Genomic DNA, 14,507 nt, shown 5'->3' with positions numbered 1-14,507 from the left:
GGGAGACAGAGGACATGACTCATTGATCTTGGACCTATTACTGTTTGTCTTGGACCAAAACTATTTCACTTTTGACCGTGTTTACTACAGGCAAGTAAGGGGCACTGCTATGGGGGCACGCTGTGCCCCTGCGTATGCCAACCTCGCTTTGGGTTGGTGGGAGGACACAAGGGTATACTGTTCGGAACACTTTGTAGAACATGTCATGAAGTGGTTCCGTTATATTGACGACGTTGTCTTTATCTGGACAGGTACTCAGGAACTCTGCAAGGACTTTGTGAATACCCTTAATGACAATCCTTGGAATATCCGTCTTACATCTAACTATTCTCAGACAGAGATTGACTTCCTGGATTTGAAACTGCAGGTGAGGGGTCGGCAAATTCAGACAACCCTTTATCGGAAGCCTACGGCTACAAATAGCCTCCTCCATTTTGACAGCTTCCACCCCACACATTTAAAAACTGGTATCCCTAAGGGACAATTTTTAAGAGTTAGGAGGAACTGTAGTGAACACGGGGAGTTCACCAGACATTCCCGTGAGCTTACCACACGGTTCCGTGAGAGGGGTTATCCTAAACGGGTCATTTCCCGGGCTTTTTCGGTGGCCAACAATAGCAATAGGGACAGTCTACTACAGGGTAGACACAGGACCAATGACAAACCGCTTGGTATAATCACAGCTTTTAATAATCAGTGGCAAGACCTACGAGGGATTTTGTCTAAATACTGGGGTATCTTACAAAGTGAGTCCAAACTCCTTCCCCACATTGCCCCCCAACCAAGTTTGGTGGCTAGGAGGGCTAGGAGCCTTAGGGACCAACTGAGTCATAGTCATTTCCAGCGACCAGTCACCAGACTGGGCAGAGGGGTCAGGCTCAGGGGTACTTTCCCATGCGGTAACTGTAGTATTTGCCCCCTCACCAGTCGTAATGAGAAAATTATGGTGCCTTTCTTGTCTTCGCAGACCCCTACCAAGACTCACTTCAATTGCAGGTCCCGGAACTTGATTTATGCGCTGGTATGCCCATGCCCAAAAGTCTATGTGGGCCAAACCACACAGGAGCTCAGGAGACGTATACAACAACATCTCTCCAATGTAACTACAGCACAAAGGGACAAGGCCAAGGGGAAAACCCTCACATCAGTGGCAACACACTATTTGGCTGAACATCATTCACAGTGGGCTGGCACGAAGATTCTAGGACTTGAAGCAGTAAATATGAATATGAGAGGTGGAAATGTCACCCTTGAGCTTTTAAAACGGGAATCCAAGTGGATCTTTGACCTGAATTGTGTCGTCCCTTTTGGTATCAATGAAGACCTCTTGTTTACTGGCTTTTATAAACAATAATACGGATAATTAGCTGTGTATACAGCTTTGTTTTTCTTCATGCTCTGTATGGTTGTAGATTTGTATCTATTGATTTTTGATTAACAGCTCATGTTAAGGGTTATACATTTTTTTGTATTTTTTGCATTTTTTGAGTATATCTCTTCCTGGATGTGCCACCTTTAAGGATAGCGTATACCATATTCCACTGTGTGCTGATAGCATTAATGCCCTTGGCGGCTGTAAGCTCCTTTTAAGTATAGGATAGGGTTAACGTTTTTCTCCCTTGAATGATATAGACTGCCCACTTTATAGATTCTGGCTTCAGCACTATTATCCGGCATTTTGGGGCCATAGATAGGTACAAGCTTCTTATTAATGTAGGACAGGGTTTTCCACTGTCTCCCTTTAATGATAAAGTTCATCTATTCGTGTACTTGGGCCACAGCTTTACTATTCCGCACTTTGGAGCAGCACTTGCCTATTGCCTTAATTATCATGCTTTACCCTTTACAGGTTTTCTTATTTTGTTTCAGTTTATCCCTCCCTTTCCCCCCCCCCTCTTTTCACCTTTGCGCAAGCGCTGTTTACCATTGTTTACGCGCTGCTACGGCAACCCTTCTGTTACCTTTGCGCAAGCGCGGTTCATCTTTGTTTATGCGCTGCTACGGCAACCCTTCTCTTACCTTTGCGCAAGCGCTGTTCACCTTTGTTTATGCGCTGCTACGGCAACCACGAGCGGAGCTCACACTTCCGCTCTAGGACGCCGGCGCATGCGCAGTAACTACACGCCGGGCCCGGCAGGTAGGAACTCCGTTCTAGCAACTCCATGCGGTCCGTTCGCCCACACAGCTGCTATTCGGTAAGTTATTGCAGCTTCTTTATTTAAGCAGAAGGCAGCACATACAGACATCACCCCTGACGAAGCCACCGCTGTGTGGCGACACGCGTTGGGAGTCTGCTGCCCGCACTCATCTGTGTTAGGGTACACATGCCCTTGTATGCTATTGTGCTTATTACTGGCATCTACGGGTCATTTCTTGCTCCTATACTCCAGGTCACCGGTCTTTTCCGCTTTGGTGGGTATTTTATCCATGTATGGTCACAGCATTTCTGCTTGGTCGAACACACTCTAAATATTTAGGATTGTGCTAATCATTGCTGTTTGTCTGGTTTTACGCCATCATGGGGTGCCGATATATTTGTCATTAGACAGGCACCGCTAGCCACTATTGGGACCGGGGGACTGTTGATTTGTAGCCACCGTGCTAGTGTGCAGGGCCGTTTTTTGTTCACCATATTGGGCATGTGTATTGAACCCTTCATTAGGGGGTGCGGCGCTTAGGCCTTATTATAGGCTATTTGGTTCAGGGATATGTGTGATCCCTTTTTTAAATGTTTTTAAAGGTTCTGTTTTTTGCATAAGTGTGTAATAAAGGTTGTTATCTTATATTTTAAATCTATATGGTGGTGACTCCCACTTTGTCAGGTCTACCTTTTCTCTCTTCATACTACATACATACAGTACATACATACATACAGTACATACATACATACAGTACATACATATAGACATACAGTACATAAAACATAGAGTACATACTCACCATCACTTGTCACTTTGATCCCCGAAGCCATTGTCATCTGTAAAAAATATTAAAATAATAAACAAACACTATACTCCCTGATCCGCAGAAATCCAATTAAAACGAGTGTCCCACGACGATCTCCCGTGGAGAGCAGGAGCATCAGCTGATTGTTGTGATTTTGCTTTTTGCTCCCTCTAGTGGTCATTAGTGATTTGACTCTGGAGCGTCTGTCTTTTCCTATATCCTCACCTGGGCCGTTAGTTCAGGGGCGTTGCTATATAAGCTCCCTGGACCTTCAGTTCAATGCCTGGCATCGTTGAAATCAGAGCTAATCTGTTGTGCTCTTGTCCTCTGATCCTGGTTCCTGTTTTTCAAGCTAAGTCTGCTTCTTTGCTTTTTGCTTTTGTTTTGTTTGGTATTTTTGTCCAGCTTGTTCCTATCTGTATCCTGACCTTTGCTGGAAGCTCTAGGGGGCTGGTGTTCTCCCCCCGGACCGTTAGACGGTTCAGGGGTTCTTGAATCTCCAGCGTGGATTTTTATAGGGTTTTTGTTGACCAGATAAGTTATCTTGCTATATTCTGCTATTAGTAAGCTGGCCTCTCTTTGCTGAACCTGGTTCATTTCTGTGTTTGTCATTTCCTCTTACCTCACCGTTATTATTTGTAGGGGGCTTGTATCTTGCTTTGGGGTCCCTTTCTCTGGAGGCAAGAGAGGTCTTTGTTTTCTTCTCCTAGGGGTAGTTAGATTCTCCGGCTGGCGCGAGTCATCTAGCGATCACCGTAGGCATGATCCCCGGCTACTTCTAGTGTTGGCGTTAGGAGTAGCTATTTGGTCAACCCAGTTACCACAGCCCTATGAGCTGGATTTTTGTATCTTGCAGACTTACACGTTCCTCTGAGACCCTGTCCACTGGGGTCATAACACTGATGCAACCACTCTCCAGGGGCTCCAGGAACACAATGAGGGGAGGAAGGTATCCTTCCACAATGTATTCCCCACAATGTATTCCTACGCCCCTGTGAGAAAATAGTCCCTAGTCTCACTTTATGGCATGCTGTATGAGAAAGTTCCCACGCAGCTTTTTGCCATAAAGTGAGACCAGTGAACTTTAGTAACCTCAGTGATGCACTACAGGAGCCATTGTCTCCTGTCAGTGTGTCACTGAGGGTCTTATAGAGCAGTGACATCACCCGATGTCACTGTTCTATAGGGGAGATCGTCGTGGGACACTCGTTATTAATTGGACTACGGCGGACAGGTAGTATACGGTTTATTATGTTACGTTTTTTGCAGGCGCTGAAGTATGGTAAGTATGGTTAAATGAAGAATATTAAAATACTTTTTCCTAATGTGTGCGTGTTTTATTAACCCTTTTTTAGTATTGGATTAATAATGGATAGGCGTCTTATTGACGCCTCTCCGTTATTAACCCGGCTTAATGTCACCTTACAATAGCAAGGTGACATTAACCCCTTATTACCCCATATCCCACCGCTACACGGGAGTGGGAAGAGAGGGGCTAAGGCTGGTTTCACACTTGCGTTTTTATCTGCATGCGTTTTTTTAAAAAAACGCATGTGTGAAAAACGCATGTAAACGCGGTAAAACGCTGCGTTTTTTAAACGCATGCGTTTTTGCATGTAGAAAAAAAACACGGCATTTTGCCATGTTTACATGCGTTTTTTCATGCGTTTGCGTTTTTAAAACGCATGCTGAGAAGTGTGTGACAGCTGCCAATCATCAAAATCCACAAGAGAACCCACTATAAATAGAAATAGCTAGGGTTACGTGGCACTTGTTTATACGTGGCACTTAAATACGTGGCACTGAAACACGTATTTACACTTACACTTACATAGGTGGCACTTACATACGTGGTACTTACATACGTGGCACTTACATACGTGGCACGTGGCACTTACATACGTGGCACTTATATACGTGGCACTGAAATATCGTGGCACTGAAATATCGTGGCACTATGACTGTCAGAAAATGTTCATTAAATGGTTAGGGGTGAGGTTAGGGGTAGGGTTAGGGTTAGGGATTGGATCCCTTTATCACCCTGATGGTGGTGGGTGGTTTTTCAGTGTTTTTTCTGTTTTTTTCTATAAAAACGCATGCGTTTTTAACGCAAACAAACGCATGTGCTTAAAAACGCATGCGTTTACATAGACAGCAATGCATTTTTTGCCGCAAATAAACGCATGCGTTTTTTAGCGGCAAAAACAGCCGCTAAAAATTACTACAGGTTGCATTTCTGCAAATGAACGCGCGCGTTCAAAAACGCATGCGTTGCCGAAAACACGTCAAAACGCATGCGAAAAAAACGCATGCGTTTTTAATGTTAAGTATAGGGGAAAAAACGCATGCGTTTTTTAGCGCTAAAACGCAGCGTCCAAAAACGCAAGTGTGAAACCAGCCTCAGTGCCGGAACTGGCGCATCTTACAGATGCGCCATTTCTGGGGTGGCTGCGGACTGGTATTTGTAGCCGGGGGGGGCGACCAATATCCATGGCCCCTCTCTAGGCTATGAATATCAGCCCGCAGCTGTCTGCGTAGCCTTTCTGGCTATAAAATATACGGGGACCCCACGTCATTTTTTTTGGGGGGGTCCCCCTATTTTAATAGCCAGTAAAGGCTACGCAGACAGCTGCGGGCTGATATTCATAGCAGGCTACAAATATTGGCCCCCGGCCGTCGGCTTTCCCCCGCTTGCGCAGAAAATTGCGCGGGAGCCCACGCTGTTTTTTTCAGTTTTTTATTAAATTAAACGCTCATTAAGGCCTGTTTCACACTTGCGTCGGCACGGGTCCATCGCTATGCGTTGGGCTGACGTACCGACGCACGTTGTGAAATTTGTGCACGTCGTGGGCAGCGGATGCAGTTTTGCAACGCATCCGCTGCCCATTCTGAAGTCCGGGGAGGAGGGGGGGAGTTTTTGCCGCACATGCGCGGTAGAAAATGGCAGACGCGACGGACGTGCCAACGGTCCGCCAAAACACGACGCATCCGTTGCACGATGGACGCGACGTGTGGCCATCCGTCGCGATCCTTCACTAATACACGTCTATGGGTAAAAAACGCATCCTGCGAGCACATTTGCAGGATCCGTTTTTTTCCCAAAAAGACGGATTGCGAAAAACCCAAGTGTGAAAGTAGCCTTATAGAAACATCGGCCTTTCTATTATATATCTATGGATATATCTATCTATAGATATATTTATCTATAGATATATCTATAGATACATAGATGTATCTCTCCATATATTTGGGTGCTTTCACACATCAGGTTTTTGCCGTGAGGCACAATCCGGCGAGTTTTGAAAAAAACTGATCCATTTTTTTCCGTCGGATCCGTTTTTTTCTCATAGAGTTTCATCCGTTTTTTGCCGGATCCGTCAAAGCTGTTTCCGCCGGATGGAAAACACATACAGAGGAACGTTTTTTCTGTCCGGCGAAAAAACGCACAGCGACGGATACGGCAAAAAAAGTATGAAACTGAGCTGTGAAATGATGAATCCGGCCTTGGAATCCGTTTTTTCATGCATGTTTCCATTCAAATCATGCACATTTTCCGTTTATTTACTAATTTCCAAAAACGGCATTAAAACCGCGCATAAACCGCACCAAAAAAAGCATCAAAACTGCACCAAAACTGCACCAAAAACTGCATCAAAACCTGGTGCAGTTTTGCAGTTATGGTGCGGTTTTGATACAGTTTTTGGTGCGGTTTTGATGCAGTTCTTGGTGCGGTTTCGGTGCGGCTTTTTCCGCAGCATGTGCACAACAAGTCTGCGGCTCCCATAGACTTACATTGGTTGTACACTACACTGCGGATTTGTTGCAATTCAGTGCAGCAAAAAACAGTGCGGATCTGCAATCAGATCCGCAACGGGTGCACACAGCCTTAGCATTTAGTGAACCTAGCCAAAAAGCCAAGCAAAAAACAAGTGTGGGATTGCACTTTTTTGCCATTTCATTGCACTTTGAATTTTTTTCACATTTTCTGCTACACGACATGGTAAAACCAATGGTGTCGTTCAAAAGTAGAACTTGTCCCGCAAAAGATAAGCCCTCACATGGCCATATTGCCGGAAAAATTATGGCTCTGGAAAGAAGGGGAGCGATAAACGAAAACAAAAAAGCCCCAGGAGTGAAGGGGTTTAGAAACATGGATATGGACATACCTATGGAAATAGACATAGATATATAGATATATCTGTATCTATCTATCTATCTATCTATCTATCTATCTATCTATCTATCCCATATCTATCTATCTATCTATCTATCTATCTATCTATCTATCTGTGTAATGGAGTGTGGGTTGGACAAATGTAAAAGAGGAGGTTGGACAGAAATAACATCACAAATCTTTTTGAAGCTAGAGGAGGGAGAGGAGGGAGGGGTTGGGGTGTGTTTTGGAGTGGGTGTGGTAGGTTCGTGCTTAGTAGCAGTGCAATGCATCATGGAACTTGTAGTATTAGAGCACAGTAACTCAGGAGAAAGGAAGTTGTCGATTAACCCCATGAGAGCTGGATCCAGCACTAAAGATGTGCTGCTACAGCATGATAAAAGGTAATATTGCTAAAATAAACACAGTAGATGTTTTCAGTGGCCCATAATAGCAAGATTTATGAAAAAAAAAAAACCCTCCCTTTGATGTGGGCTCTGGCGGTGAGCCCACATCTTTCCCGGCTTATGTCAGCTGTTTTGAACAGCTGACATGTGCCCGGATCAGTCGCGAGTGGAATCGCGATCCACTCGTGGCTATTAACCCATTAAATGCCGCTGTCAAACTCTTACAGCGGCATTTAACATGCGTTTCCGGCAGTTGCACCGGAAATCCACCCATCGTTGACCCCTGTTATGTGATTGCGGGTCAGCGATTGATTGGCATGGCAACCAGAGGTCTCCTGCAGACCTCTATCGTTGTCACTGCCAGATTGCTATGAGCGCCACCCACATAGCACAGCAAGTGAGTAATTCTACATACAGGCAATATAATCATCGCCTGTATGTAGCAGAGCCGATCGGGTTATGGCAGCTTCTAGTCTCCCATGGAGACTACTGAAGCATGCCAAAAGTAAAAAAAATGTTTTTAAAAACATATATAAAAATATATAAAAGTTCAAATCACCACCCTTTTGCCCCATTCAAAATAAAACAATACAAAAAAAATCAAACATGCACATATTTGGTATCGCCGCTTACAGAATCACCCAATGTATTAATAAAAAAAAGGACTAACCTGATTCCAAAATGGTGTAGCAAGAAAAAAAAGCCAGAATTACTTTTTTTTGGTTGCCACTACACTGCATTAAAATGCAATAACAGGTGATGAAAAGATCGTATCTGCACCAAAATGGTATCATTAAAAACGTCAGCTCAGCATGCAAAAAATAAGCCCTCATCCAATCCAAGACCACGAAAAATGGAGACGCTACGGGTATCGGAAATTGGTGCATTTTCTTTTTCTTTTTTTTTTTTTTTTAACAAAGTTTGGAATTTTTTTTCACCACTTACATAAAAAAAGAATCTAGACATGCTTGTGTCTACGAACTCATAATGACCTGGAGAATCATAATGGCTAAAGCAAAACAAAAAACAACTGTGGGATTTCACTTTTTTGCAATTTCACCGCACTTGGAATTTTTTTCTTCTTCTCCAGTGCACGATATCTTAAAACCAATTGTGTCATTCAAAAGTACAACTCGTTCCGCAAAAAACAAGCCCTCATCTGGCCATATTTGACCAAAAAAGAAAAAAGTTATGGCTCTAGGAAGAAGGGGAGCAAAAAACAAAAACGCAAAAACGAAAATACCTCTAGTCATAAAGGGGTTAAATAAACTCTTTTTTGCAATATACTTTTTGAGTGCCAAAGTTCATACCCCACATATTTCAATATGACAAAACCAGGACTCATATTGCTCTTGCTTCTGTGAGCAGCTTGATTGGCCTGAGCATTTTGTCATAGCCTGCAGCATCTCCAGACTTGACTCCCATCGAGCACATCTGAACTATCAGTGGTTAGCAATTGTAAAGGGAGCTGCTAGCAGTGGATCTTGATTATTTATATGAACAAAGTGCATTCAGCCTGGCAGAACCTCCTTCAGACAACATTAAGAACATCATTGATAGCATGCCAAGGCATATAAGTACATGTATTTCTATGCGTGACGCTCATACTTACACATACTGTGAGGCAGTGACAGGTATTACGGTATATGTGAGGGGCGATATGTATTCCCCGGGATGCGCACAGAAGCGTATTGAGGCCGCTGGAGTGCATTGCAGTGCAAAATAAAAGTAAGTTTGGTCTTGGACAAGTTATTTGTCCAAGACAGATTTAAGAAAACCCGGCATGGGCATTACAGAATGCTGTAGATAAGCCCCTGATGCCGGTGGGCTTAGCTTACCGTTGATTTTGGGGGTGACGGATTCCCTTTAAGTCACTTTGTTTTGAACTTTTCTGTGGTCACTCCCTATCTGTCACACTGCACCAACCCTGCTGCACTACAATACTCATACATATTTCGATTTTTTTTTTATTATTTACATATCATGAACATATCTATCAATCCTTTGAATTGAGTAATTCTGTTACTTTTCTTTCTTGGTTTGGCAGTTTCACTGTTGAGGAGTGTACTTAGATACATATAAAATTCACATGGAGTAATAAGTTTCATTCCGTATGTTTGTATTTCATACATGTAAATAAGCCTAGGGCTACACTTGGGGCATAATTGTGAAATCGCATCTAATGATTATCAGTGGGATCACGTTGCATTCCTTATTAATTACCAAGGCTGTGACATAGCCATAACAAAAAAATCCAACTCCGTTGGATTGCATAAAACTTTGTAACTCGCATGTGACCTGCCGGTGCTTTGAATGATTTTCGTATCTAAATCACAGCTCTAAATTTATTGCATAACAACAAATCGCACAAGTTGAAGCCTTATGACAAAAGCAAAGACACAAAAAAGCTTGTATATAGAGCTCTGGCAAAATTAAGAGACCACCACATCAAATCCCTGTCATGGGCGGCCCAATCTCCAGACCTGAACCCCATTGATAACCTATGGAACGTAATCAAGAGGAGGATGGATAGTCACAAGCCATCGAACAAGGAAGAACTGCTTACATTTTTGCGCCAGAAGCAGTGTGAAAGACTGCCAAGACATGCAATATTGATTTCTGAACTCTTCCTGAGTTAAAACATTAGTATTGTTGTTTCTAAATGATTATGAACTTTTTTTTGCATTATTTGAGGTCTGCAAGCAATGTTTTTTTGTTTTTTTTGACCATTTCTCCTTTTCAGAAAAAAATACAAAATTTATTGCTTGGAAATTTGGAGACATGTTGTCAGTAGTTTACAGAATAAAAGAACAATTTACATTTTACTAAAAAATATACCTATAAGGAGAAAAATCAGACAAACTGAACATTTTGCAGTGGTCTCTTAATTTTTGCCACAGCTGTATGTGCACTGCATGTGCAGTATATAGTAATATAAAAAAATATTTGCTTTAGGTAAAGTACTATTGTCTGCGATCTGAGACAGATCATTATGAATTCAGCCTTACCTACAATGTGTCAAATCTGCAGGATAAAATTCATTTTCTAAAAAGAGAATTGCAGCCCATTTAAAAGTGATGTGCATTTGAATAGTATGTGCTAAATTTATTGCTGAATGTATTCCTGAGAAATCTACTTCTGCTATAGGCTACTTTTTCTGGCCACTTTATTAAAAAGGTGTGCTCCAAATTTTTTTTTTCTCCATAAAAGTTACAGAAAGCTCTTAAAATTTCTCCCCTAAGCCTTAAAAATGTTACAGCTGTTTTCATTATGCAGTTATTACACTTTACAAGAAATAACCCCAGAAATTCTTACTGATATGTTGTGTATGTGTGATACCAACAATCCAATGGTTATTGTCTTTTCTTAATTCATTTCATAATTGTGCATTTTAAATTAATAATAATTATTGAAAAATTATACTAGTGGTTAATTAGTTAAGTGTAATTTCCTTATATTCTAGGATTGTATCGCTAACTATTGTATTTTATTTTTAGCTGTCTGAAAGAATTGCATTGTAGGCCTCACTGGCTAAACAAAGTGACTGCATTGGCGGAAGATGATAAAGAACCTCCAGTTAAAAGTGCAGTAACACAGAAGAAATCATACAGTGCTCAACCAATAAGACACCACTTTACTTCTCAATATGGCAGAAAGTCCCCAGAAAGTAGATCAGATGACTTTTTAATAAGGGGAAATAGTAGTCGAGAATTCAGGACTAACTCACGTCTCAAGAACCGTAACCTGAATAGAAACCAAGAAGAAGAAATATTATGTGAGCAAATCAACTATTCAGAAGCAGTTTCTGTGTTTCCATTATTAAAGTCCTTTGGAAAAAGACCTGCGTCCGTGACAAGCTGCCTGTCACACAGCCTATGTTCTCGTCCGGAGAGTTCTTGTCAGGCCTCTATGTCAGGTCCTAATAGTGATCTTCTGTCTTTAGTTTCTCTTAACGGATCATCATCGAAATCCGAGCATTGTAAGTTAGTTCATAAATCTGCCTGGTACCACGTCCCTGGACGTTATTCAACACTGCAATCTCCTTTTCCACCCAAGAGACATCAAATCCGTAAAGCCACCTAAACTCACTCTGGACTTTCACAGAATTGTCACTTATGTTGTGTAGCCTATTACAGATATCTGATCTCTATAAAGTTCTATCTGTTTAATCAAATGTTATTTGGCTCCACTATTTTATTGTGTTCTAATAATTAAACTAATTACTAGTCTTCCAATATCAATTGAATTATATTCAGTAAAGACTATGACCACCTTTGCAAGCATTTTGTTAAATTGCTTCAATGCATCTAAAATAAAAAAATAAATATCCAACCACTGTGTTTACAGCTTTTTAGCAGACATGTATCTGCATGGCTAAAGAAATGGATCACGCAGTTAAATTATTTTCATCTGTTGCGCAAACGCATCATATGAAAAAGGTTCTCATACACCCTATATAACTGTCAAGCGAACGCTGTGGACCTACAGCTTTCTTCCCGACTCCCCCATGCACTTGAACACTCTGATGAGTTGTTAAGGCTCTGTTCACATTTCCTTTTGAGATATAATACAGGGATATTAATAAATGAATGCCTCCGTCATATGCCTCTGCATTGCCAACAACTCTAAAAAGAGATTTTTCAGCTACTACCAGTTAATATAAACACATGTAATTCGGAGATGATCCAACTGAAACTTAAGGTCCTTGTAGATGTAGTGACTGTGTGTCACGCACGCGCCGAGACTGGTTGGCGCGGGCGTGCGGGGGTGTGGCCCCACTGGATCACAGACCAAACTTCCCTGGAAGGGGTGTAACTAAGTAGCTTCCTAGGTGTTCGCTGGAGCCTCTGATGGTGAGGTCAGACTTGTGCAATAGGAAGCTACCAGCTACCACTCCAGGGTGGTGTCTGGCTGTGGCTGCTGATCCCACAGGGGAACGGAACATAGACAGGCAAGCGGGCACGGCTGGCACTTTGGCAGACAGGCGGGCACGGCTGGGACACAGGCAGGCAGACGGGTACAACAGAGACACTGGCAGGCAGGCGGGCACGGCTGGCTCTCTGGTAGGCAGGCAGGTACGGCTGGCTCTCTGGCAGGACAGGCGGACAAGACTGGAACACTGGAAGAACCGGTAGGGACCGGTCTGCAGGCTGGCATGTAAAACAGGTAAGAACCTGTTCAGACAGGAGGACTTAAGGATAGGTAGAGAAAGACCACAAGAGCGAATGCAGAGCGAAAGCACAGGAGCTAGAGCCAAGAACAGAAACGCAGGAGGCGGAGCCAAGAGCTGGAGGTGGAGCCAAGTGCAGAAACGCAGGAGGCGGAGCCAAGAGCTGGAGACGGAGCCAAGAGCAGAAACGCAGGAGGCGGAGCCAAGAGCGGGAGAAATAGAACCGCAAGGAGGGGAGCCAGGTAGAACCGCAAGGAGCGGAGCCAGGTAGAACCGCAAGGAGCGGAGCCAGGTAGAACCGCAAGGAGCGGAGCCAGGTAGAACCGCAAGGAGCGGAGCCAGGTAGAACCGCAAGGAGCGGAGCCAGGTAGAACCGCAAGGAGTGGAGCCGCAGAGCGAGAGCAGAGCGGAGCCGCAGGGCCACAGAGTGCAGAGCAAAGTCAGAGTACAGAGCAAAGTGCAGAGCAAAGCTACAGAGAGCAGAGCAGAGAGCAAAGCCACAGAGTGCAGAGCTGAGAGCAGAGCAAAGTCAGCGTGCAGAGCCGAGAGCAAAACCACAGAGTGCAGAGCAAGGTTACAGAATGCAGAGCAAAGCAAGGTTGCAGAGAGCGGAGCCGAAAGCAGAGTAAAGCAAGACACAGAGGGCAGAGCAGGGCAAAGCAAGACACAGTACGCACAGCAGGGAAAGGAAACCAAGGCAGGGATATAAACGGACATAGGAGCAAGACTAGGCTAAGACAAAGTCAGGAACCGGACAAGACACAAAGACGTGGACACAAGCCAGGGTACGACGCCCCTTTGGGTGGCGGACATAGAAGTAAGCGAAACAGGGCCTGGCACCTCAGCAGCAAAGAACTGACTGAGGGAGTAAGTTGCACAGGCCCCCACCAATGGGTGGGGATGGCTTAAATACAGGAAGCCTCATGGCGATTGGCCAGGTACACCTTAGCAAGGTGCACACAGTCTCTATAAGAAACAGGAGTTGCCGGCGCCGCCCCCCTATGCACACAGACAGAGCATGCACAGAGCAAACAGCAGACATGAGGCACACAGCATGGAGCTGGCAGCAGAGAGAAGTCAGAACAAGGGCCAGAGAAGTAAGTGAGTTTGAGTGTAATGCAGGTGAGGGATGGGAGGCCATGCAGTGATGCCAGCAGAGTTGTTACACTGTGGATCTGAACAAAAGGAGATCCATAATTGTCTGATGACTTGCAAGAATTGAATTCAAATGTGTACTATTCTCAAAATTCAATGGCCCCAATACATCAAGCTCAACGCCCATCTTAATGAACAGGCATATTTGAGTCAGATGCTCCTGATTCATTAAGAGTCACATATCTCTTCATGAACCAGGTGTGTTTGAAAAGTGGCGTCAAACCTTACTTCAGTCAAGAACTGGACATAAGATTTCTGAAATAAGGTACACCACAGCTTGTCATGAATAAAATTAGGTGTGGTGTCATGCCCCCATCTTGCGCCAACTATGCCCATTTTGGCAGAGCTAGACGAAAATGGTTTGAAACCGCCAAAAGTCGTGGAAAAATTATGTGACTTTACAACAGAAATCTGAAGAAAGCACTTTGATGAATCAGGGGCCTATACATCTTATCTTTTCCTGTTTCTATTTAGGAACATACGGTAAGCTGTAAACTACTCTGTTTAAATTGATTTTGGAGAAATATAAAGCTAAAACTTCTAATGTAGACTTGTGTCCAAAACTGAGTAATGAGGATACCAAATATTGGGTTATGGTTGCAGAAATTATTAAATGCTGGCAGAAAGCTAGTGGTCGTGATATTTATGCAATTAGATTTTCATATTCATGTTGTAG

At 43.4% G+C, this 14,507-nt stretch overlaps 1 protein-coding gene across 10 annotated transcripts in view; it reads left to right on the top strand.

The window, feature by feature from the left end:
• LOC143776348 (tetratricopeptide repeat protein 41-like) overlaps positions 1–11,815 on the top strand; it is an 87,169-nt gene extending 75,354 nt beyond the window's left edge. For 9 of the 10 annotated variants that reach the window (XM_077265641.1, XM_077265636.1, XM_077265643.1 and 6 more), the window contains one exon: positions 11,004–11,730. In XM_077265641.1, the coding sequence (XP_077121756.1) occupies positions 11,004–11,589 (586 nt within the window). In that variant the 3' untranslated portion in view covers positions 11,590–11,730. Of the gene's footprint in view, positions 1–11,003 lie in introns of all 10 variants that reach the window. The other variant, XM_077265644.1, reaches the window with a different exon arrangement.
• Positions 11,816–14,507: the final 2,692 nt, after the last annotated feature.

The sequence above is a fragment of the Ranitomeya variabilis genome, chromosome 5 (assembly GCF_051348905.1).
Source record: "Ranitomeya variabilis isolate aRanVar5 chromosome 5, aRanVar5.hap1, whole genome shotgun sequence".
Taxonomy (NCBI): Eukaryota; Metazoa; Chordata; class Amphibia; order Anura; family Dendrobatidae; genus Ranitomeya; species Ranitomeya variabilis.
Note: the sequence above shows the minus strand (reverse complement) of the source record. Positions and strands in the feature narration are given on the sequence as shown.